At 51.3% G+C, this 23,927-nt stretch overlaps 2 protein-coding genes across 4 annotated transcripts in view; one reads left to right on the top strand and one right to left on the bottom strand.

Annotated features, from left to right (window-relative positions):
• adar (adenosine deaminase RNA specific) overlaps positions 1-11,745 on the top strand; it is a 54,916-nt gene extending 43,171 nt beyond the window's left edge. For all 3 annotated transcript variants that reach the window (XM_067975871.1, XM_067975872.1, XM_067975873.1), the window contains exons 11-15: positions 214-347; positions 1,712-1,894; positions 3,047-3,159; positions 4,636-4,763; positions 5,856-11,745. In XM_067975871.1, the coding sequence (XP_067831972.1) occupies positions 214-347; positions 1,712-1,894; positions 3,047-3,159; positions 4,636-4,763; positions 5,856-6,096 (799 nt within the window). In that variant the 3' untranslated portion in view covers positions 6,097-11,745. The remainder of the gene's footprint in view (positions 1-213; positions 348-1,711; positions 1,895-3,046; positions 3,160-4,635; positions 4,764-5,855) is intronic.
• Positions 11,746-15,945: 4,200 nt separating this feature from the next.
• Positions 15,946-23,927, bottom strand: part of LOC137306676 (neuronal acetylcholine receptor subunit beta-2-like) — a 10,919-nt gene continuing 2,937 nt past the window's right edge. Inside the window, exons 2-5 of the mRNA XM_067976019.1 lie at positions 21,041-21,085; positions 20,515-20,624; positions 17,984-18,986; positions 15,946-16,116 (exon numbers count right to left, since the gene is read on the bottom strand). Of these exons, the coding sequence (XP_067832120.1) occupies positions 15,946-16,116; positions 17,984-18,986; positions 20,515-20,624; positions 21,041-21,085 (1,329 nt within the window). The remainder of the gene's footprint in view (positions 16,117-17,983; positions 18,987-20,514; positions 20,625-21,040; positions 21,086-23,927) is intronic.

A 23,927-nucleotide genomic window follows, 5' to 3' on the forward strand; every position in this document is an offset into this window, starting at 1 on the left:
GTGGGACTTGAACCCACGACCTCCTGTTCCTGAAAATAGCAATCGAGCTTTGAAGATAAGACTGCGCCAACCAGCAGTGTAGGGATACTGCAGCAGTTTTAATTTCACGCGGGTACTGTGGATTTTATTCAGATGATTCAATGAAAACAAATCCTGAGAATCCTGAGAGACTTCCCAGCCTCATTCTGTGTCTTTCTGCTGTCCCTTTCCCAGCACCGCCCCGTGTGGTGATGGAGCCCTGTTCGATAAGTCATGCAGCGAGCCTCCCAGGAAAGAAGGCGATGAATCACACCACCCTCTGTTTGAGAACATGAAGCAGGGCAAGCTGCGTACCAAGGTGGAGAACGGTGAGTCCCCAGCCTGCCTGCAGTAAACCGCACACAGCAAACGCTTATAAAATGTGACTTAATACACCCGCACCGAAACAATCCAGTACTGCGTCGGTGGGATCTTGTGGCACTCAATTAGTTATAAAAAACCGCATTGACCTCAGAGAAGCTGATCTCTAACCCAGACCAAACTGAAAGTTGAACGTTTCCCCTCCATCCTGTGAGGGTGCCTGATGTGAGAATTGGAAGGTCGCAGTTGGAAGCAACTTTCAGTATTTGGGGTAAAGTAGGTTGGGTTCGAGCAAAGGACCTTTACTCGGTATCTAAGCCCGTGCTGCACCTGACCTGGGAATGTTAGACGAGACAGTGCAGACGTCGCTGATTGTTGTTGGGGTACGGGGTTCCGTGGGTGCCTGTCGCCCTTTGGCACCTCATCCAAGTGGCCATTGCTCTAGGCAGTGAAGGTCGGAGGGTATTCGGCTGTGGGGAGAGGGGCAGCACAGCCGGGTCAGATCCTGACCTCAGTTGATGCTCTTTCTGGCCAGGGGTTAATGCGGTAGTTATTCAGGGTACGGTAGTGTAGTGGTTATAGAAAGAAAGAAAGAAAACTTGCATTTCTATCGCGCCTTTCAAGACCTCAGGACGTCCCAAAGCGCTTTACAGCCAATGAAGTACTTTTTTTTAAAATGCAGTCATTGTTGCAATGTAGGCAACGTGGCAGCACAGCAAGATCCCACAAACAGCAATGTAATAATGATCAGATCCGTTTTTATTGATGTTGGTTGAGAGATAAATATCGGCCCAGGACATCGGGGGAGAACTCCCCTGCTCTTCTTCCAAATAGTGTCCGTGGGATCTTTTATACCCTCCTGAGAGGGCAGACTTGTTTAAAGTCTCATTTGCTGTTTAAAGTCTCATTTGCTGTTTAAAGTCTCATTTGCTGTTTAAAGTCTCATTTGAAAGACGGCACCTCCGTCAGTGCAGCGCTCCCTCAGTACTGGCGCTGGGAGTGTGTCAGCCTGGATTATGTGCTCAGGTCTCTGGAGTGGGACTTGAACTCACGACCTTCTGACTAATTCTAATACCATTCCATAACCTTCTAATATCATTTGGCCAGCATTAAAGGTGAGATTTGCGTTTTATTTAAGAAGATATTTGAACTGATCTTGATTTTCTTTTCCCCATTGAGACCTTGCAAGTGTGAAGGATGGTTTTCCCACACCCTTCAGACGTGATGGGTGCAAATCTTCTGACTCGATATAGATGTATTTTTCATTGCGGGAATACTTTGAATGACTGGTACCTTCTAGTCTTTCCTCCTCCGTTAAGTTTGAATGAGACTTGTTGCACATTTTAAGGATTCTTCATTGTCTGGTCTGCAGGTGAAGGTACCATCCCCGTGGAGTCGAGCGACATCGTCCCGACGTGGGATGGGATTCAGCACGGCGAGCGTCTCCGCACCATGTCCTGTAGCGACAAGATCCTGCGCTGGAACGTGCTGGGCCTTCAGGGGGCTCTGCTCTCCCACTTCATCCACCCAGTGTATCTCAGCTCCATTACCCTGGGTGAGCTGTCGGATGGGTTTCTGCGTGAGGCGTAACATTGGATCATAGAGGGTTAGGGTGGGGAGAGGAGAGGCAAGGAAGTAGCGTCCTGACGTTTGAGCAAGAAGACTTGAAGTACTCCGCCCCGTGTCTACAGCACCCTGCCCGCCGCACCTCTCCAGGATCCCAAAGCACTTCACACTCGATAAATTACTTTTAAAGTGTAGTCACTATTACATAGAAATTAAAACGGTGCGGGGAGAGGAGGAGAAGCCATTGCTGGAGATGTTCTGGGTACGATTGTGTAGGTGAGAGTGGAACAAAGACAGAGCGGTCCCGCTGAGATGGTGGGAGGAGGATGGTGTGGCCAACTACGTCAAAGGCTGCGGCGAGGTCAAAGAGGTCACAGCCACAGAAGTCACTTGTGGCTTTGGGTTCAGTGCTGTGGCAGGGACGGAAACCTGATTGGAGAGATTCAAACAGCGAGGGAAAGATGGGCATAGATTTGGGAGGCTTTGGAAAGGCAGGTTGGAAATGGGGTGGTAGTTCGCAAGGACAGAGGGGTGAAGGATGTTTTTTTTTTAGGAGGCTGGTGAAATGGAAGGGGGGTCTGGGGGGTAGAGGGAGTACATGAGAGGGTACCATGTCTCTGCTTCAGCCACTTCCTGCTAAAAAGCATTCTGTGCTCCCAATAAGCCACCCAGGAGAGTTCACGTTTAGAAGAATGAGAGGTGATCTCATCGAAACATATAAAATTCTAACAGGACTAGACAGACTCGATGCAGGGAGGATGTTCCCGATGGCTGGGGAGTCCAGAACCAGGGGTCACAGTCTCAGGATATGGGATATGCCATTTAGAACCGAGATGAGGAGAAATTTCTTCACTCAGAGGGTGGTAAACCTGTGGAATTCTCTACCACAGAAGGCAGTGGAGGCCAAGTCATCAGATGTATTCAAGAAGGAGATAGATATATTTCTTAATGCTAAAGGGATCAAGGAATATGGGAAAAAGCAGGAACAGGGTACTGAGTTAGACAATCAGCCATGATCATTTTGAATGGCAGAGCAGGCCCAAAGGGCCGAATGGCCTACTCTTGCTCCTATTTTCTATGTAGCTTTCTCGCCCTGTAATGAGGCTCTCACACGATGCTTGTTCTTTCCTTTGACCTGTAGGTTACCTGTACAGCCATGGACATCTGGCTCGAGCGGTCTGCTGTCGCATGTCCAGGGATGGTGAAGACTTTCGAACGGGGCTGCCTTATCCTTACACACTGAATCATCCACAGGTGAGGACATCAGGGAATGACAGAGTGCCATTCAGTTTGAATCTGCTCCTTCCAGTGCACGATTACCGCTGTCACCCATCTGAGCTGGCGGAGGTAGGGGTAGGAACACAGGAACAGGAGTAAGCCGTTCAGCCCCTTGCTCTGCCATTCAATTAGATCATGGCTGATATCTCAATTCGATTTATCAGCCTGAGCTCCATATCCCTTGATACCCTTGCCTAACAAAATTGTTCAATGCTTTGGTTGGCTGTAGTGTTCCTGATATGGAGGGGAAACCACCCAGGACTCCTGATCACTATTCACTGGCTGTAAGTGAAGTGGGTAGGTGTGGACTTATGGTGAGATCAGAATCAAGTATCTTGCTATGCCGCTCCCTGCGGTCAAATAGCCCACCAAAACTCGCCATTTAAAACGCATAAAGAATAGCCCCCTGGGCGAGGTACTGTGGGGCACCTGTTCCCCAGCGAGAGTCAGGAGAGGGGGAAAGCTGAAGGACAAAAGTCTCTCCTTCAGTGGTTTCTCCCCGGATTATTTACTGCGCTGAGGGTAGCGTACAAGTGCAGGCAAACCCCTGTCCACCACTGCAGCTTCCCAATATCCCGACAGTGACTGGCTGAAGTCTCCAGGATTGCCAGCACTTGGCCTCATTGGTGGATAAATCCTAAATCATAGAATTTATAGCACAGAAACAGGCCATTCGATCCAACTGGTCCACGCCGGTGTTTTTATGCACCACACGAGCCTCCTCCCACCCCTCCTACCAACATGTTACTTTCCTGATTATTTTATAATCATAATCCTGCTCTTCCTTTAGAGGTTCTGTTCAGGATGTGACAAACTGGTAGAGGCCTCCCATCCTCAGAATTACCCCCAAAGTTTGTGTCTGCCTTGTCGCATGGGAAACTGTATCAGCTATGAAGCAGCTAAACTAGCAACTGACTGACTAATAAAAGTTATTCTGACATCTATGGACAGCACCATAGCACTGGGAACCCTGTCTCTAAGGTTTTTTCTTCCCCAAGAGGAGAGGTCCAGTCATGTTTGGGCTCCACTCGATATGTGGAGAGTAGAATGGTAGGCATTGAGGGAAGCCAGAACACCGAGATCTGTTACTATTGGCAAGTTGAGGTAGACGAGGGATTTTTAAAAATTCGTTCATGGGATGTGGGCGTCGCTGGCGAGGCCGGCATTTATTGCCCATCCCTAATTGCCCTTGAGAAGGTGGTGGTGAGCGGCCTTCTTGAACAATGAGAACATTATATCTGGTCCTGAGCTCCAGGAATGTGCGTCTATGTGGCCTACGAGTCAAAAAGCTTGGACACTCCAGCTGTAGGAGAAAGGGGAAATCTGGGCGGAGGAGGGCAGTGGCAGGATATATGGTTTTGTGTCGGAGGTTGCGCTGTGTTGCTTTCTCTGTTGGGTGCTCGCTCGCTCGCTCTCTCTCAGTAAAGGATTGAAAATGAATTCTGATTGCAGATCGGCCGGGTTAGCGTGTACGACTCGACGCGGCAAACTGGGAAAACGAAGGAGTCGAGCGTTAACTGGTCCTTGGCGGATGGAACCGAGGTGGAAATTCTGGATGGAACCAAAGGGAAAGTCGATGGGTAAAAAAAAAAATTGAAATTAAACGTGGCCTGTGTTGTATGTTAACGAGTGTAACGTGCCGAGATAAAACCAGTTCCGACTGCTGCTTGAGTTAACCACAGCTCGGCCAGGCATCGCGACCCCTCTTAACAACCAAACCCGGGACAGGCCCCACAGTGCAGGACAACAAGATTGAAAAGAGTTGCAAGGGGGGGGAACGAAAAGCAAGACTTGCATTTATACAGTGCACTTCACGACCTCAGGGCATCCCAAAGCGCTTCTCAGCCAATGAAGTATTTTTTTTTAAGTGTAGTCACTGTTGTAATGTAGGAAACGCGGCAGCCAATTTGCGCACAGCAAGATCCCACAAACAGCAATGAGATCACAAGCAGATAATCTGTTTTAGGTGTTGGTTGAGGGATAAATATTGGCCCAGGACACCGGGGAGCACTCCCCCCTGCTCATCTTCGATCTTTTACATCCACCCGAGAGGGCAGCCGGGGCCTCGTTGTAACTCCTTATCCGAAAGGCGGCACCTCCGACAGTGCAGCACTCCCTCAGTACGGCACTCCCTCAGTGCGGCACTCCCTCAGTGCGGCACTCCCTCAGTGCGGCACTCCCTCAGTGCGGCACTCCCTCAGTGCGGCACTCCCTCAGTACGGCACTGATTACGTGCTCCAGCCTCAGGAGTGGGACTTGAACCCACGACCTTCTGACTTAAGGCGGGAGCGCTACCCGCTGAGCCACGGCTGACACTGACGGAACACAAACAAGATCAGCACGTGGTGGCTCGCGGACACCAAGCTTGGATTTTACAAGGGGCACCAAGTTTCCCTAGTTAAACTACCAGTTTCCTGGTGCGCACTGTAATAAATTGGACAGCCAGGAGGTGAAGGATAGAATACTAGAACCTGGTCTTCAGTTGCTTCCAAACCTTTATTCACCGAGATCAACATTACTCTCTCCACATCCTAGATAAGCTCTCATATAAATGGATATAAGAGTCCCCAATTGATATGCATCAACACTAATTGATATAAATCATATGGATACAATTAATATGCACAGAGCTTGTAATTTTTTGTTTTGCTTTTCTCCCCTTCCCCTCCTAGGCCTCAGCTCGATGTCTCGCGGGTCTCCAAAAACAACTTGTACACCCTCTTCCAGCAACTATGCGTCAAGTACAAGCGTCAGGACCTGCTGGCGATGGCCTCCTACTCTGACGCCAAGGAGGCGGCCGCGGACTTCCAGAACGCGAGGACCCTGTTCTTCAAAGCCCTCGAGCAGATGAACTATGGCAACTGGATCCAGAAGCCGCTGGAGGAGAAGAGCTTCATGATGAGCGAAGCGTAGTGCCGGCTCAGGGGGAGGGGCGAGCAATTCTGTACAGAGGTGTAGAGAGTTTAAAAAAAAAACACACACACAAAACTTTAAAAAAAAAACATATAATTCCGGACATTCCTTTATAAATCTGTAAAATGTTTATAATCGAATGTAGTTTAAAACAATGACGTAGGCCTGATTTAAAAAAAAGAGAGTCACTTAAGCTAAGAATTGGGGGCCTCTTTCACGCAAAAACGTCTGTAGATCGGGTCTGAATGTTCTGCTTTGTAGGGAAGTGCTACGAGTGGGAGACCCAGCTTCAACGTGACGCTGTATTATCTCTCGCTCTTTATTGTTATTGGACCAACTGCGTCTCTCTTGTTGAGGGGGGGGGGGGGGGGGGGGAGGGCAGAGAAGGGGGCAAAACTGTGAATAAGGGTGTTACACAGCGGGTAGCAGCAGACTGAAGTCATGCTGCCAACACTGTGGGTTCTCTCTCTCTTCCCCCCTCCCTCCCTCCTTGCATGCTTAGCAGCTTCAAGATGCCGGTTACATTTCTCTTGTTAGTCAGTGGTCAGGTTATGCTACTAAAGTTGAAAATTGAGTCCCTCACAGACCACTGGGGACTTTTTAAAATTTAAAAAAAAACCCCCACTTCGCTTCGCACACGCGGCCCGGTTTGGAGGCCGATCCGTGCGAGGCGACCTCCTGTTGGCGGCTCGGAGCCAGGTGGCCACCCGGGTTACCCGAGTTATGCTTCCACATCTGCAGCCGAGAAGCCAAAGCCCTCTTTGGATCAACTCGAAAGCCCAACGGGTCAGGCCGTGTTGCAGAGCTTCCGCCCGGTTGCACAGCTCTCCTCCCTTTTGGTCGGATTTTTTTTTGTCTGGCCGTGCAGTTCTCCCTAACCGCCGGGCAATGCCTTGTGTGCGGAATCCATCAGTTTTGAGTTGTGCCCCTTTAGCTGATTTTGACTGCTAAATTTTAACGCCCAGATTCTGTTTGCAGCACACAGCACCTAGTACCACTAATGGGAGGAAATTGCCTTGATTTTAATAGCGGCGTAGTTGAACTCTTCTCCCTTCCCCAGGAGATTGGCTGCTGCGCACTTGGACTTGCCGATCGATCCTGTCGCCTCTCCTCGATGTCCGTTCTCTGTAAGCCACCACCGCCGTTGGGTCTGTTTTGAGCAAGGCGTGTCCGCAGAGTTTGACGGGGGTTGGGGGGTAGGGAGGGAGGGAGGGCAACTCGGGAATGCCGACGGGGCAGAAAGCCCTGGCCGCGGCGGCTCAGGACTTGCGTCCGCCTCTCCGAGCCGCAGCAAGGCAGGGAGGTTCCGGGTTCGATCCCCGACCTGCGGCCGAGTCTGTTGACTCAAGCCGGTGCAGAGGTGCCGGAATCGGCCGCAGAGCCCCTGGGTTTAGGCCGGAGGAGTCGGCTGTGATCCTTGCTCCAGTTGAGCTGTGCTGGTAATGGGTATGTGCACGCACGTTCGGTGAGGGCAATGTGGATCTCGGCTGCGAATTGTCTCTCTTTTCCCCTCCACCCCATGGTTAAATAGCCTGCCATTCTCCCTGTCGAGACTTGCACATGGGGAATGGCTATTTGAGCAAGGAAGCCAACCCACTGGAGCCGTACTCCAGTAAGGAAGTCCAACACCTCTAGGAGAGGGTAGACAATATTGGGGGGAGGGGGGGGATTGCCAACAGGATACCCTCACTCTCTGTTTAAAAACACGATCAGAAGTCAATTTATTTGCTGCTGTTTTGGGGGTGGAATGGTAGGGTGATGCTCCTCGAGCTAGTTGCAGGCACCAGCAGCACCAGTGTCCTGGCACAAAACGTAGAGCTCCCCAGCGCGCCATGCATGTGTGTGACTGCTTCCCCTGTTCAAGGGGCAGCAGTACGTGCAACGTAACATGCGTTTTTCCGAGGGCTCTGCTGCCCTTTGGTGGATTTTGACCATTTCCCATTTACGGCCCTGGACTCAGAATTTTAACCGTGTTCTTTGCATCCAGACGTTTACTTGAAATGCAAACTCATGGGAAAAGGCGCCGTACAGTACAGGTGCTGCTGTAACTCCGGGCGGGGGGGAAACCACAGCTTTCTATGGAACGATGAGCTAGATGGGTTCAAAGTGCCTCCATCTGCGTGCGTCCCAGTGAAATCGTGATGATCCTGTTGGCCTTGCATGTTTCCCTTTTTTATTTACCATTAAAACACTGTGAGCTTTTGCGTCAAGCTCCACACAGCCGTTGGTCAAAGTGCTGGAAGCCGTGCACTCAAAGCATTAAACCTGTCTCTCGTCTTCACAGACGGACCCGCTGTGTATTGCCAGCTTTTTCCCTTGCTCTGTGACCACCATGTGATGCGTAGGACAGGACATCGCTACTCCGGCTCAGTTTCGCTGGCTCTGAGCAGCTTTTACAAACGGATGTATTTCTACCCCATTAGCACAAGGGGAGGGGGTACTGGGAGCGCCACTGACTTGTCCCGCAGGCCTGAGTTGGGAGTGAGGTGCTTGCTGACAAGCCCAGGGCTTGTGCCAGATGCTGGCCCATCATATCTCCTGCCACTCCTCCCAAGTCTTGGGCACCTGATGTTCTGTATAACACTGGGGTACAGTACTGGTGGGTACAGGTGTGTCTCTGTATAACACTGGGGTACAGTACTGGTGGGTACAGGTGTGTCACTGTATAACACTGGGGTACAGTACTGGTGGGTACAGGTCTGTCACTGTATAACACTGGGGTACAGTACTGGTGGGTACAGGTCTGTCCCTGTATAACACTGGGGTACAGTACTGGTGGGTACAGGTCTGTCACTGTATAACACTGGGGTACAGTACTGGTGGGTACAGGCCTGTCCCTGTATAACACTGGGGTACAGTACTGGTGGGTACAGGTCTGTCACTGTATAACACTGGGGTACAGTACTGGTGGGTACAGGTCTGTCCCTGTATAACACTGGGATACAGTACTGGTGGGTACAGGTCTGTCCCTGTATAACACTGGGGTACAGTACTGGTGAGTACAGGTCTGTCTCTGTATAACACTGGGGTACAGTACTGGTGGGTACAGGTCTGTCCCTGTATAACACTGGGGTACAGTATGGGTGGGTACAGGTCTGTCACTGTATAACACTGGGGTACAGTACTGGTGGGTACAGGTCTGTCTCTGTATAACACTGGGGTACAGTACTGGTGGGTACAGGTCTGTCTCTGTATAACACTGGGGTACAGTACTGGTGGGTACAGGTCTGTCCCTGTATAACACTGGGGTACAGTACTGGTGAGTACAGGTCTGTCTCTGTATAACACTGGGGTACAGTACTGGTGGGTACAGGTCTGTCCCTGTATAACACTGGGGTACAGTACTGGTGGGTACAGGTCTGTCCCTGTATAACACTGGGATACAGTACTGGTAAGTCTGTCACTGAAGCTAGCAGCAAAGGAACTGGTTTGAGGCGCAGAGTGGATTGAGTACTGGGTGCGTGTGATTCCTCCCTTTAGTGAATTGGTACTGGTGCACACAATGAGTTCAGTGACTGCACTTAATTCTGTATGAAATAAACATCTTGCTGGGGGTGGGGGGGAGGCGGAGCGGATTGACTTACCAGTGAGTCTGTTGAAGAGTTTCTGGCTGTATTTTGTACTGCATCGGAGCCTCATTTAAGGGAACCATGCTGGCAATAACTGACCTTGTGTTGTAGATGAAAACGCCCGATTGTGAAAAACGCCCGATTGTGCTGCACAGGCTGAGTGTCTCTGTACCACTGATCCTTTCAGCGGCGCAGCTTTTATTTGGAGGGGTGGGAAGGGATCAGGGTCCTGCCCCGCCAGTTGCAGGTTTTATGAGCAACGCACCACCTCTTGGTGATTGTGAAGAAACTTGGTGGTGTCTTTCTTTTAAAGTTTAATGACTTTTTGATGTATTGCAGTTTTGGAAAGTCTGCCTGCATTATATCTGATTTTAGTTTCCATTAAATGTTCTGCAGAAAAGAAGCAGCAACGAAACTCTCGTGCTCCAGCTGTGTGTTCTGCAGTTGTCCTATAATCCAGGCGTGTGGCTTGGTGGTTCTTAGACTGACGAGCCCCCCCCCCGGGTAAATGTGGGTGGACGGTTGGAGATAACAGCTAGCAGAAGAAACCCAATTTAAATATCCAAGAATTTGCGCTTTCAGCAATCAAAATGGATTAATATTTATTTTTCCTGTTTATTCCCGTTGATTTTCTGCCTTGCTCCCGGTGAAAGTGTGCAGGGCCAGGCCATTCCTCGCTCTTGAGAGGGAACTGCACCATTTGGGTTTGAATTGAGTGGGTGAAGATCAGTTGCTCCATCTCCAGCAGTACTCGCTGTCACCTGGCTGGGCTTAACCTCCCCTCAGGCAGTGTTGGTGCCCCCCACGTTCTGTCCTGGTTCAGTGCGGACGTGGAAGAGTGGCACAGGGCCTTACAGCGGGGGGGGAGGGGGCTAACTCCCAGAGCGAGGATTCAGTTCCCGAAGAGAGCTGTGCCGAGCAAAGGCAGGAGAGATGAGAAGGGTGGTTCGCTCCTCGGAATCTCTGACAGCCAGTTACGGGGAAGGGGCTGGGTGCAAGTGGGAGCCTGGGTACAGGCTGTATGCCTGCCCCCTCAGCCCCAGCAAGCACAAGACTGAGCAGAGGTAAAGGACAAGGGTGAGCGGGTCTTTATAACCTGTTTATTTCTTGGCAGGATTATTGTCCCTCGCTCCAAATAACCCACCCTGACAGTGACTGAAATGGTGAACTCACTGTGCTAACAGCCCCAGCTGTGAGTTACACTGTGCCATGGCTTGCCCGTTTAACCTTAGACTGATTCAATTCCCCCCCCCCACCTCCCGACTCGCTGCAACGGTTTGATATAAAATTGTTCATGGTTCAAATTTAGTGAATTAAAATGTTTTATGTGCAGCAGAAGGAGGGGATATACAACAGAGAGAGAGAGAGAAGGGAAGTAAGAGCAGAGAGTAATTCTCTCCAAACTTACTTCCCTCCTCCACCCCCATCACACCGTTTACTGAACCTCAGCATGAACTGTTTTGGATCGTGTTTTGTCCAAAATTGTTTTTTTTTTTAAAAAAGCAATGGTTGAGGTATCGGTACAAACTGAAGCATTTCGCCTATTCCACTTGGCGAGGCAAGTGCAGTTTCCCCCCCCCGCCCGTGCAACACGAGAATGCTGGAGACGCACAGTGGGACGCCTGGCATCTGAAAGAGGAAGGGCCGGGTGGGGCTTCGAGCGGGGCCCTCCGTTCGAACCGGGCCAGGGGCTCACCCGAAACGGGAGGCCGTGCCACAGGTGCTGTGGATTCTGATCTGCAGCATTCACGGGGTGAGGGGGGGGGAAGGGGAGGGCGCGGGTATACTGGAATCGTTTTTAACAGACTTTCCTTTTCAATAGTGACGACACCTGAGGCTTTGAGTGAAAGAGGCCTGGAATTGTTTTTAGTGAGCAGTGCATTGCATGTTGACCAACCTGTTTCCAGCGTTTGTTAGTACACTTTTTTTGGGGGGAGGGGTAGGGGATGTGTTAATTTTTCTCTGTGTGCTGTGTGTATATCCTCCGTTTTTACAGGATTTTGTTTTTTGTAACAGGTAGCGTCTTGTTCTCATCCATTAAATCCTCTAGAATAAATTGGATGTTCATCTTTTAAGAAAATTGGTGTAGAACTTTTTATTTTGCACCATGGTTGGTAAGCAGTGGGGAAGTCACCCTCTGGGAGCCTGCTCTGCTCCTCAGGAGGCTGTGGACTGGGGGAATCAGCAAATTATTTTTTTTCACGGCCGAGAGTGCTCACTTCTGGCCTCCATATTACAAAAAGGGATTATAGAGGCACTGGAGAAGATGCGAAAAAGATTTACAAGGATGATACCAGAACTGTGAGAAGTTACTGCCATCAGGAAAGACTGAACAGGCTGGGACTCTTCTCTAGAAAAGAGAAGGCTGAGGGGTGACCTAATAGAGGTCTTTAAAATTATGACGGGGTTCGATAGGGTAGACGTAGAGAACATGTTTCCATGTGTGAAGGAGACCAAAACTAGGGGTCATAAATATAAGATAGTCCCTAATAAATCCAATAGGGAATTCAGGAGAAACCTCTTTACCCAGAGAGTGGTGAGAATGTGGAACTTGCTACCACATGGAGTAGTTGAGGCGAATAACATCGATGCATTTAAGGAGAAGCGAGATAAACACATGAGGGAGAAAGGAATAGGAGGATATGCTGATAGGGTGAGATGAAATAGAGGGGAGGAGGCTCGTGTGGAGCATAAACACCGGCATAGACCAGTTAGCCCGAATGGCCTGTTTCTGTGCTGTAAATTCTATGTAAAATTGCGTCCTTTTGTCAGCAGTGCTGTTTAATTTTGGGACAGATGGAGTGTGTCCCTTCCTGTTGGTTTCTGATGTGCTTCTCCACTTTGTGGTCCTAACCCAAAATTTTTCAGTTTAATTTTTGTGTGCGTCCGTCAAGGAGAGCAGTGAAAGTGCAGGAGAATGGAATCCTGGCAGTTACGGGCATCGGCATTCAGCATGGGTTAGACACAGAGTGAAGCTCCCTCTACACTGTCCCATCAAACACTCCCAGGGCAGGTACAGCACGGGTTAGATACAGAGTAAAGCTCCCTCTACACTGTCCCATCAAACACTCCCAGGGTAGGTACAGGGTTAGATACAGAGTAAAGCTCCCTCCACACTGTCCCATCAAACACTCCCAGGGCAGGTACAGGGTTAGAGACAGAGTAAAGCTCCCTCTACACTGTCCCATCAAACACTCCCAGGGCAGGTACAGCACGGGTTAAATACAGAGTAAAGCTCCCTCTACACTGTCCCATCAAACACTCCCAGGGCAGGTACAGCACGGGTTAGATACAGAGTAAAGCTCCCTCTACACTGTCCCATCAAACACTCCCAGGGTAGGTACAGGGTTAGATACAGAGTAAAGCTCCCTCCACACTGTCCCATCAAACACTCCCAGGGCAGGTACAGGGTTAGAGACAGAGTAAAGCTCCCTCTACACTGTCACATCAAACACTCCCAGGGCAGGTACAGCACGGGTTAGATACAGAGTAAAGCTCCCTCCACACTGTCCCATCAAACACTCCCAGGGCAGGTACAGGGTTAGAGACAGAGTAAAGCTCCCTCTACACTGTCCCATCAAACACTCCCAGGGCAGGTACAGCACGGGTTAAATACAGAGTAAAGCTCCCTCTACACTGTCCCATCAAACACTCCCAGGGCAGGTCATCCTCTCAAGATGTTTAGTCCTCCTGCGTGCAGTTCTTTAAGTACCAGTCATCCTCCAGCGCCTCTCCCAAATGGCTGAGGGTTTGCAGAATACTTGACTTGAGAGGAATCCCAGCTCAGCCCCAGCCTGTCCCCACACAGTGGCCACACACATTTGCAACAGGGGCCGTTGGCTGATCAGGAACTCTGGCTGATTCCCCCGTCTCGACCCTGGGGGCAGTGAGGACTCTCGTGCCCGAGCTAAGATCAGAAGAGGCCATTTAAAGATGGTTTGCTCCTCCCTTCTCCCCTCCCCCAAAAGATCCAAAGCACTCGTTCTCCAGGTGTGAACCCGGACTGGGAGCACCGGCAGGTTGTTCTACTGTGGAAGGCATTGCCGTGCGAGGTCAAGCCAGACTTCTGTCAGACATTCACGGTCATTTTCTAGCAGGGAGGTGGGGTGTCATTGGATGGGGATCAGGATCAGGAGCAGGACCACCACCTGGGGAAGCTGGATAAACACATGAGGGAGAAAGGAATAGCAGGATATGCTGATAGGGTGAGGTGAAGAGGAGTGGGAGGAGGCTCGTGTGGAGCATAAACGCTGACACAGACCAGTTGGGTTGAAGAGCTTGTTTCTGTGCTGTACATTCGATGTAATTCTAAATACCTGTATTCCACCTCCCTCTTCCCTTTCCATAGTCCAGGGCACTGAGGCCAATTCTATTGCCAACTGCTGCCCTGGTTGAGAGCACACTGGGCACAGACCAGGGTGTAACCTGGGACCTTCCTGAGCAGTGTGGCTCAGTACCACACTGGGTGATGCACTGACCCACCAAGACACTCGGAATAAAATAGAAATTTATTGCCACCATTCAGGTGCCTTTATGAAACCGAACTCTAATGGAAAACCTGCCGACAGAAGCTTAAACCTTATTCCTGTTCAATTTTGCAAATTGTCACTTTTTATTTGACACATATACACGATTCGAAGCTGTCCGCAATCTGGTCCAGGCCCCGGTTAAAATATCACCTCCAGCGGGCAGCTGGAGCATTCCCTGCCCTACGCATGTGATCTTTAACCCAGAAATGGGAACTCTATGGGCTTGTGGGTTGCTCCAAGGCGGGGCGGGAAGGCAAACGGGGTCTTCGGTGGGTGGGTGGGGTCTGAGCGGAACGAACACTGTCCTCGCCGGGCGAGAGTTCTGAACAGTGAACAGTGTTGTCAGGGAAGGGGGGGGTCTGTGCCCAGGGACTGCTGTATCGATGAGTGAGATGGGGAGGGCGTTAGGCTGAAGTTTGCTGTGCTGGGTGGTGAGGGGAGAAAGAGTTCTGTGGGCTGAACAATCGGCCAGATCTTGTTGGAACGAGGTATCACGGCATACGCTGTTAGTTAGACTATTCCCTGAAACCCCTCAACGCGAAAATCTTTTTGCGCAGTGACTTGCTGGAAGTGCAAGGCGAGAGCAATGGAGCATCTGGGACCTCAGCTAACGGCGGGACCAACGGTGTATCTCCTTAAACAACGAGATTTAAGGATTGAGAAAGAAACAGGAACGACGAAGGAGGGTGAATTCGAGTCAAATCAGAGAAAGAAAGATTGAAGAGAGAAAAAAATAGAGGAAGAAAATGTAAGAAAAAATGTGAAATTTTAAAAATCCGAGAACAATTTACCACGTGCGGGAATGAGATTAAACAGTTTAAATTGTTTTTCCAGCAAGATTCAGCCCAACGTGTTTATGGGGAAGTGAGTGTGGGTACTGAATTGTATGTCAATTGGTGAGAGATGGGGATTCTGTAAGAACTGAACAGTATGTCGATGACAGCTGTGCCGACTGATAGTCTCTCAAAGTATAGACCAGAGTTATACTGACAGGCTGGCCTGTGCCTTGAGAAGGTAGCAACGTTTATCAGAGAGAATTTTGGCGGGATGTGACAAGTGGTATTCCCGAGGGATGTGTACTGGAGCCTCAGCTTTTCGTACATGACTTGGATGAAGGGGGTAGCAAGTTATATATCCAGGTTTTGCAGATGTCACTAAGTTAGGAGGCACAGTAAGTCGTGTTGATGGGAGCAGGAAGTTACAAAGGGACACAGATGGAGTAAGTCAGTGGGCAAAACTGTGGCAGATGGAGTTAAATGTGGGGAAGTGTGAGGTCATCCGCTTTAGACCCAAAAAAGACATCGGAATACTCTTAATGGGGAGAAGGGATTTGGGTGTCCAGGTACATAAAAGCTAGGGGACAGCTTCAAAAAGTAATCAAAAAAGCTAATAAAATGTTGGCCATTATCTCGAGGGGGCTGGAATACAATAGAGAGGAATTTGAGCTCCAGTTGTGCAGAGCTTTGGTCAGACTACATCTGGAGCACTGCGCTCAGTTCTGGGCAGGAAGGATGTACTGGCTTTGGAGGGGGTACATCACAGATTCACCAGTGTGATACGTGAGGTTAAATTATGAGGACAGGTTGCATAAACTTGGTTTATATTCTCTTGAGTTTAGAAGGTTGAGAAATGATCCAGTTGAGGTGTTTAAAATGACCCTGGGATTGTTCGATGCGAGAGCCTTTGTATAAAAAAAATTTTTTTTAACAAAAGGGAGAGTGCGATCAGAAGTAGGGAGGGGTTGGAGGCTCCTACTTCTGGTCATCTTCCGGAGCGACGGGTGGGATTAATTTCTTGAACGTTAAGTTCTGGAAGAGCGGCTGCAGAAACATCCCAGTGGTCCCAAAAACACACACGACCACGAAAATCCACAGGAAGAGGCGGTCGATCACCATAGCAACGTATTTCCAGTCCTCAACCACCTGGAAGAACAGAAGAAAGAACTTGCATTTCTATAGCGCCTTTCTCAACCCTCAGGCCGTACCAAAGCGCTTTACAGCCAATGAAGTAATTTTTGAAGTGTAGTCACTGTTGTGATGTAGGGAAATGCAGCAGCCAATTTGTGCACAGCATGATCCCATAAGCATGAGATAATGACCAGATAATCTGTTTTAGTGACGTTGGTTGAGGGAGTACATGTTGGCCCCAGGACTTCAGAAGAGAACTCTCCTGCTCTTCTTCGAAATAGTGGCCGTGGGATGTTTCACGTCCACCTGAAAGGGCAGACGGAGCCTCTGTTTAACTTCTCGTTCGAAAGACGGCAGTTGCGACCGTGCAGTTCTCCCTCAATGCTGCACTGGGAGCGTCAACCTTGATTTTGTGCTCAAGTGTCCGGAGTGGGACTTGAACCCACAATCTTCTGACTCCGAGGCGATTGTGCTACCGACTGAGCCAAGACTGAAGAGGGGATTAAACGCGCGCCAACCGTTGGGTCTCCTTCTCCCACCCATACTGGGTCATTAATATTGGGAAGGGCTGTGGTCCCAACATGACCCCTGGTGGATACCACTGTTTACATCCCTCCAATCTTCAAAAAACCTCCATTAACTCAGCTTCTACCTCCTTACCTTTTGCCTCCCATTCATGCCACTGCATTCCCCATTAATACCCAGATTTTACTAAGCTTCCTATGTGGCACCTTATCCAATGCCTTTTGAAAGTCCATATACACAGCATACACTGCAATTCCTTTATCAACACCCTCCGTTATTTCCTAGAACAACTCTAATTTGTCGGACACAACTTGGCTTTTACAAATCCATACCGGCTGTCCTCAACCCACACCCATCTTCCCGACCCTACTCAATCTTTCCCAGGATCTCAAGTCTGTGGAACTCCTCGCTCCCCTCATTCTTCCTTTCTACAACCTGGCATCATCTAGCCCCTATAAACGAGATCTTCCCTCATCCTTCTCCAGCCGTGGCTTCCTGCTTTCCGGGCCTTGGACCTTTCCCAGGGTTGTGGAGAAAACTGCTCCGTCCCCTCCCCACTTTTCCTGCCCCTCCTCTCCTGAAGGTGCTGACTCTTGCTGGGGGCTCTGGGCTCCCCGAGTACCAGCAACCCTTTAGCACCTCGTGCAAATGTCCATTCCTCTCTGTATCTTAACAGCGACCATTGACAACTGCTGTGGCAATGCCGAGCTTTGGATCCGAGCCTGATCCCATCCCCATTCCAACACCTTCCATCAGGAGCAGGGTCCCTGGTTGATTTTCCCCTCCCCCCTCCCCCATCTTCCCAAACCCAGGGGCACTGAGGCCAAATATAGTTCCCCAACTGAGATTGGCTAGCTCTATACAGACTGGGGATCGAGCTTGGGACCTTTCTTGTCTGTGTGGCTAAGTTACTTGCAACAGCAACTTGCATTTATATGGCGCCATTAACGTAGTAAAACATCCCAAGGTACTTCACGGGAGTGTTACCAGACAAAATTTGACACTGAGCTTAAGGAGATATTAGGACAGGTGACGAAAAGCTTTGTCAAAAGAGCTAGGTTTCAATGAGCATCTCAAAGGAGGAAAGAGAGGCGGACACATTATCTACAAGACACATTCGTTGGACTAATTGGAAAGCGCTTGGATAGCACAGGCACGGTGGGCTGAATGCCCTCCTTCTGTGCTGTAAGTTCAGAGAGGGAATTCCAGAGCTTAGGGCCCAGACGGCTGAAGGCACGGCCGCCAATGGTGGGGCGACAGAAGTGGGGGATGCACAAGAGGCCAGAGTTTCTTGGAACTCGCTGCCTGAACTCCCCGGATCCCCAGTTTCTCTCTGTAAATGTAACGGTGCACTCACACTTTGGTCATCGTCCTCGCTTTGCATGTGATCGGCAATGAACTCCACTCCGTCCATCGTCTCTTCGATCCTGTGGCCGCAGGGTTGCACGCGCGGCAACCTCTTCTGGTGGTCTCGCACCCCGTTGGCGCCCTCCGGCAGCTCCAGGAACCGCGCCCTGTACTCGCGCACGGAGGCCCGGCTGACGAGGCAGGCGCAGAGCTCGGCGCCATCCCTGGGCGTTAGCCACCTGCCTCCTCCTCCTCCTCCTCCTCCTCCCGACGCCGTCTCCCGGCCCCGCTGCCGCAGTCTCTGCTTGGCGCAGTTGTTCCTGGGCTGCTTCATGAAGAGGATGGCGGGCAGCTTGTCCAGAAAGACCACCTTGACCCAGAGGGGCATGGTGTGGGTGGTGGGCGAGCGGTGGTGCACGTTCAGCACACATACGCTGGTCACGATGGAGAAGGTCACCAGGATCATGGTGAACATCAGGTACTTGCCGATCAGAGGCACGTCCAGGGAGGTGGGAGGGACGATCTTGGAGATGAGGAGGAGGAAGACAGTGAGCGCCAGGAGCACAGAGATACAGAGCGTCATCTTCTCACCGCAGTCCGACGGCAGGTAGAAGACCAGGATGGCGAGGGAGGTGATGAGCATGCAGGGGATGATGAGGTTTATGGTGTAGAAGAGCGGCTTCCTGCGGATGATGAAGTCGTAGGTGATGTCCACGTAGGTGTGGTCGGCCGGGTTCTCGTTGCGCCGCCCAGGCAGCGCCACAATGTCCCATTCGCCGCTCGGCGTGAAGTCGTCCAAGCTGGCCACCTCTGAGCGCAGCACCAGGTCGATCTCCGTGCGGTCGTAGGTCCAGGAGCGGAACTTGAGCGTGCAGTTCTGCTGGTCGAAGGGGAAGTGCTTGACCTCGATTTTGCAGGCGCTCTTGTAGATGGCGGGAGGCAGCCAGAAGATGCTGCCGTCGTGCGAGACCACAGCGTTGGAGTAGAAGGACACCTCGTACGTTCCGTCGGCACTGCAACAAGAAGAACACCTTGCATTTATATAGCGCCTTTAATGTAGTGAAACGTCCCACGGTGCTCCACAGGAACATTAATCAGAGTTTGACACTGAACCACGTAAGGAGATATTAGGATAGGTGACCGAAAGCTTAGTCAAAGAGGTACGTTTTAGTGAGTTACTTGGAGAAGAAAGAGGCAGAGAGGTTGAGGGAGGGAATTCCAGAGCTCGGGGCCGGGGCAGCTGAAGGCACGGCCGCCAATGGTGGAGCGAAGGAAATCGCAGATGCGCAAGAGGCCAGAATTGGAGGAGGGCAGAGATCTCGGAGGGTCGTAGGGCTGGAGGAGGTTACAGAGATAGGGAGGGGGGGGGGGGGGGCGAGGGCCATGGTGAGATTTTAAAAATTGAGGCGTTGCCGGACCCGGGAGCCGATGTAGGTCAGCGAGCGCAGGGGGTGATGGGTGAACGGGACTTGGTGAGAGTTAGGATACGGGGGCAGCAGAGTTTTGGATGCGAGGGAAAACCAGGGGACAAAAGGCAAGTCCATCGTATGAAAGAAAGGAAGAACCTGCATTTCTATAGCGCCTTTCACGACCTCAGGACGTCCCAAAGCGCTTTACAGCCAATGAAGCACTTTTGAAGTGTAGTCACTGTTGTGCTGTAGGAAACGCGGCAGCCAATTTGCGCACAGCAAGATCCCACAAACTAACCACCGGAGAGTCTGCTTTCGTAAAGTTGGTTGAGGGTAAAATGTTGGCCTGCTCATCCTCCAATCTTTTACTTCCACCTGAAAGGGCAGGTGGCTTAACGTCTCATCCGAAAGACGGCACCTCCGACAGAGCAGCACTCCCCTCGCTAGCCCAGATTATTTACGCGGGCCCCCCGGGGGGAGCACTTCTGCTTCTCGGGGGCTCGTAAAAAAAATAATTGGATACTTCCCTCCGGCCGGGGCCTCGTCTGTTCCATCGCCCGTGGAACTGGTTGGAGTGAGCACGGCGCCTAAAATGGCGATCGGGGCCCTTTTATGCCGTAGGACCCCGATTTCCACATTAAAAGGGGACGCGAGCCAGGAGTTTCACGGCAACCATCCCCGCTCTTTGCCGAGTTAGCTGCTCCCGATCCGGGCGGCACTTGGAGCAATGGTTGGCCTCAGTATCCTGGGCCTGGGAGGGGTGGAAATTGTCCCGGATTCCAGCTCCTGATCACCGTCCGGTGACTCTTGCACAAGTGGGCGTCGGGCGAAGGCCAGGAGTGACACCCCCCCCACCCCACCCTCTTCTCCCCTCCCCAGTTCATCCATTAAGGGTGGGCAATGCCCGTGGGACCCCAGCAAGTAGCATCGTCTTCAGGAGAGGGGAGGGGGGTGGAGAGGGGGCTTTGCTTTCTGAGCACCCCATTCGTCTCTTGACCCACGGTTGGCCATTTTGGTCTTTTCCCAGTAAAGCTGTAACTGTTTTGCCCCCTAGTCACGGAAACCACGGCCTCCCGAAGGGGTAAAGGACAGGTCAAACCTCGCCAACCTGAAGAAGCAGGTCGTCACCTACTTGTTATAAAGGACAACGTCTGGGAGCCAGATGTGCGTGGACGGAAGGCGAACCTTTTCTATCCCCTCATGCTCGGCTGGATTCCAGGTCAGTCGATAATCGTTCCATTCCTGGCAGAGAGAAGCCCAACAGGTCAGTACTTCAGTCAAGGTCGGGGGGGGCGGTCAGCGGGGGAGGGGCAGTCAGAGGGATCCCTGGCATATGTGAGTTTGCTGCACATCAAGGTAAAGGAAGTTTGTGCTGATGAACGAAGCACATTAAACACTCCCAGGGCAGGTACAGCACGGGTTAGATACAGAGTAAAGCTCCCTCTACACTGTCCCATCAAACACTCCCAGGGCAGGTACAGGGTTAGATACAGAGTAAAGCTCACTCTACACTGTCCCATCAAACACTCCCAGGGCAGGTACAGCACGGGTTAGATACAGAGTAAAGCTCCCTCTACACTGTCCCATCAAACACTCCCAGGGCAGGGGATGGGGATTGGAGGAGGAAGGAGAGAGGAGGGGGGGTAGTTCTCACTGACCTGTGTGAGCCAGACGTTGGTGGTCATTATCTGCTCCCGTTCATGCTGGAAAACACGATGCCAACAGTCAGTGCTTGATACTAAATATAATTTCAGCAGATATTTATTTAGATGCTGGGATCTGCTGTGGACAATCGCCTTTAGCAGCCGCACAGAGAGTGCGCTCGTGTGGCCCGACCCTAAGTGCTGCTCTGCTGTGGAGGTGACCTCGTCCACAATTACCCCCATGCACCGAGCGTAGGTTTTGGCTGTGGCATTAGAAGGAGCACTTTTCCGCAGGCAGGCTGTCTCTCCATCTCTTTTTGTGTCTCTGAATCTGTCTCTCCCTCTCTGTTTTTCTCTCTGCCTTGCTCTCTTTGTCTGTGAGTTTGTCTCTCTCTCTAGTGTCTCTCCCTCTCTCTCTCGCTGTCTCTGTCTCCCTCTCTCTCGCTGTCTCTGTCTCCCTCTCTCACGCTGTCTCTCTCTCTCTCTCGCTGTCTCTCGCTGTCTCTCTCTCTCTCTCTCTCTCTCTCTCTCGCTGTCTCTCTCTCTCTCGCTGTCTATCTCTCTCTCTCTCGCTGTCTCTGTCTCTCTCTCGCTGTCTCTGTCTCTCTCTCTCTCGCTGTCTCTGTCTCTCTCTCTCTCGCTGTCTCTGTCTCTCTCTCTCTCGCTGTCTCTGTCTCTCTCTCTCTCGCTGTCTCTGTCTCTCTCTCTCTCTCTCGCTGTCTCTGTCTCTCCCTCTCTCTCGCTGTCTCTGTCTCTCCCTCTCTCTCACTGTCTCTCCCTCTCTCTCACTGTCTCTCCCTCTCTCTCTGTCTCTGTCTTACCCTCTCTCTCTCTTTCTCTCGCTGTCTCTGTCTCACCCTCTCTCTCTCTCTCGCTGTCTGTCTCTCTCTCTATCGCTGTCTGTCTCTCTCTCTCTCGCTGTCTGTCTGTCTCTCTCTCTCTCGCTGTCTGTCTCTCTCTCTCTCGCTGTCTGTCTCTCTCTCTCTCTCGCTGTCTCTGTCTCTCTCCCTCTCTCGCTGTCTCTGTCTCTCCCTCTCTCGCTGTCTCTGTCTCTCTCTCTCTCGCTGTCTCTCTCTCTCTCGCTGTCTCTGTCTCTCTCTCTCTCGCTGTCTCTGTCTCTCTCTCTCTCGCTGTCTCTGTCTCTCTCTCTCTCGCTGTCTCTGTCTCTCTCTCTCTCGCTGTCTCGCTGTCTCTCTCTCTCTCTCGCTGTCTCTCTCTCTCTCTCTCTCTCTCGCTGTCTCTGTCTCTCTCTCTCTCGCTGTCTCTGTCTCTCTCTCTCTCTCTCTCGCTGTCTCTCTCTCTCTCTCTCTCGCTGTCTCTGTCTCTCTCTCTCTCGCTATCTCTGTCTCTCTCTCTCTCGCTGTCTCTGTCTCTCTCTCTCTCGCTGTCTCTGTCTCTCTCTCTCTCGCTGTCTCTGTCTCTCTCTCTCTCTCGCTGTCTCTGTCTCTCTCTCTCGCTGTCTCTGTCTCTCTCTCTCTCGCTGTCTCTGTCTCTCTCTCTCTCGCTGTCTCTGTCTCTCTCTCTCTCGCTGTCTCTGTCTCTCTCTCTCTCGCTGTCTCGCTGTCTCTCTCTCTCTCTCGCTGTCTCTCTCTCTCTCGCTGTCTCTGTCTCTCTCTCTCACTGTCTCGCTGTCTCTCTCTCTCTCTCTCGCTGTCTCTCTCTCTCTCTCTCTCGCTGTCTCTCTCTCGCTGTCTCTCTCTCTCTCGCTGTCTCTCTCTCTCTCGCTGTCTCTCTCTTTCTCTCTCTTTCGCTGTCTCTGTCTCTCTCTCTCTCACTGTCTCTCTCTCTCTCTCTCTCACTGGCTCTCTCTCACTCTCTCGCTCTCTCTCTCTCTCTCTCTCTCTCGCTCTCTCTCTCTCTCTCTCTCTCTCTCTCTGTCTCTCTCTCGCTGTCTCTGTCTCTCTCTCTCTCTCGCTGTCTTTGTGTCTCTCTCTCTCGCTGTCTCTGTCTCTCTCTCTCTCTCGCGCTGTCTCTGTCTCACCCTCTCTCTCTCTCGCTGTCTCTGTCTCTCTCTCTCGCTGTCTCTGTCTCTCTCTCTCTCGCTGTCTCTGTCTCTCTCTCTCTCTCTCTCTCGCTGTCTCTCTCTCTCTCGCTGTCTCTCTCTCTCTCGTTGTCTCTCTCTCTCTCGATGTCTCTCTCTCTCTCTCTCTCTCTCTCTCTCGCTGTCTCTCTCTCTCTCGCTGTCTCTCTCTCTCTCGCTGTCTCTCTCTCTCTCGCTGTCTCTCTCTTTCTCTCTCTTTCGCTGTCTCTGTCTCTCTCTCTCTCACTGTCTCTCTCTCTCTCTCACTGTCTCTCTCTCTCTCTCACTGTCTCTCTCTCGCTCTCTCTCTCTCTCTCTCTCTCTCTCTCGCTCTCTCGCTCTCTCTCTCTCGCTGTCTCTGTCTCTCTCTCGCTGTCTCTGTCTCTCTCTCTCTCGCTGTCTCTGTGTCTCTCTCTCTCGCTGTCTCTGTCTCTCTCTCTCTCTCTCTCTCGCGCTGTCTCTGTCTCACCCTCTCTCTCTCGCTGTCCTCTGTCTCTCTCTCGCTGTCTCTCTCTCTCTCTCGCTGTCTCTCTCTCTCTTGCTGTCTCTGTCTCTCTCTCTCGCTGTCTCTGTCTGTCTCTCTCTCGCTGTCTCTGTCTCTGTCTCTCTCTCTCGCTGTCCTCTCTCTCTCTCGCTGTCTCTCTCTCTCTCTCGCTGTCTCTCTCTCTCTCTCGCTGTCTCTCTCTCTCTCCTGTCTCTCTCTCTCTCTCGCTGTCTCTCTCTCTCTCGCTGTCTCTCTCTCTCGTGTCTCTCTCTTCTCTCTCTTTCGCTGTCTCTGTCTCTCTCTCTCTCACTGTCTCTCTCTCTCTCGCTCTCTCTCTCTCGCTGTCTCTGTCTCTCTCTCTCTCGCTGTCTCTGTCTCTCTCTCTCTCGCTGTCTCTA

This window comes from Heptranchias perlo, chromosome 44 (assembly GCF_035084215.1).
Source record: "Heptranchias perlo isolate sHepPer1 chromosome 44, sHepPer1.hap1, whole genome shotgun sequence".
NCBI lineage: Eukaryota > Metazoa > Chordata > Chondrichthyes > Hexanchiformes > Hexanchidae > Heptranchias > Heptranchias perlo.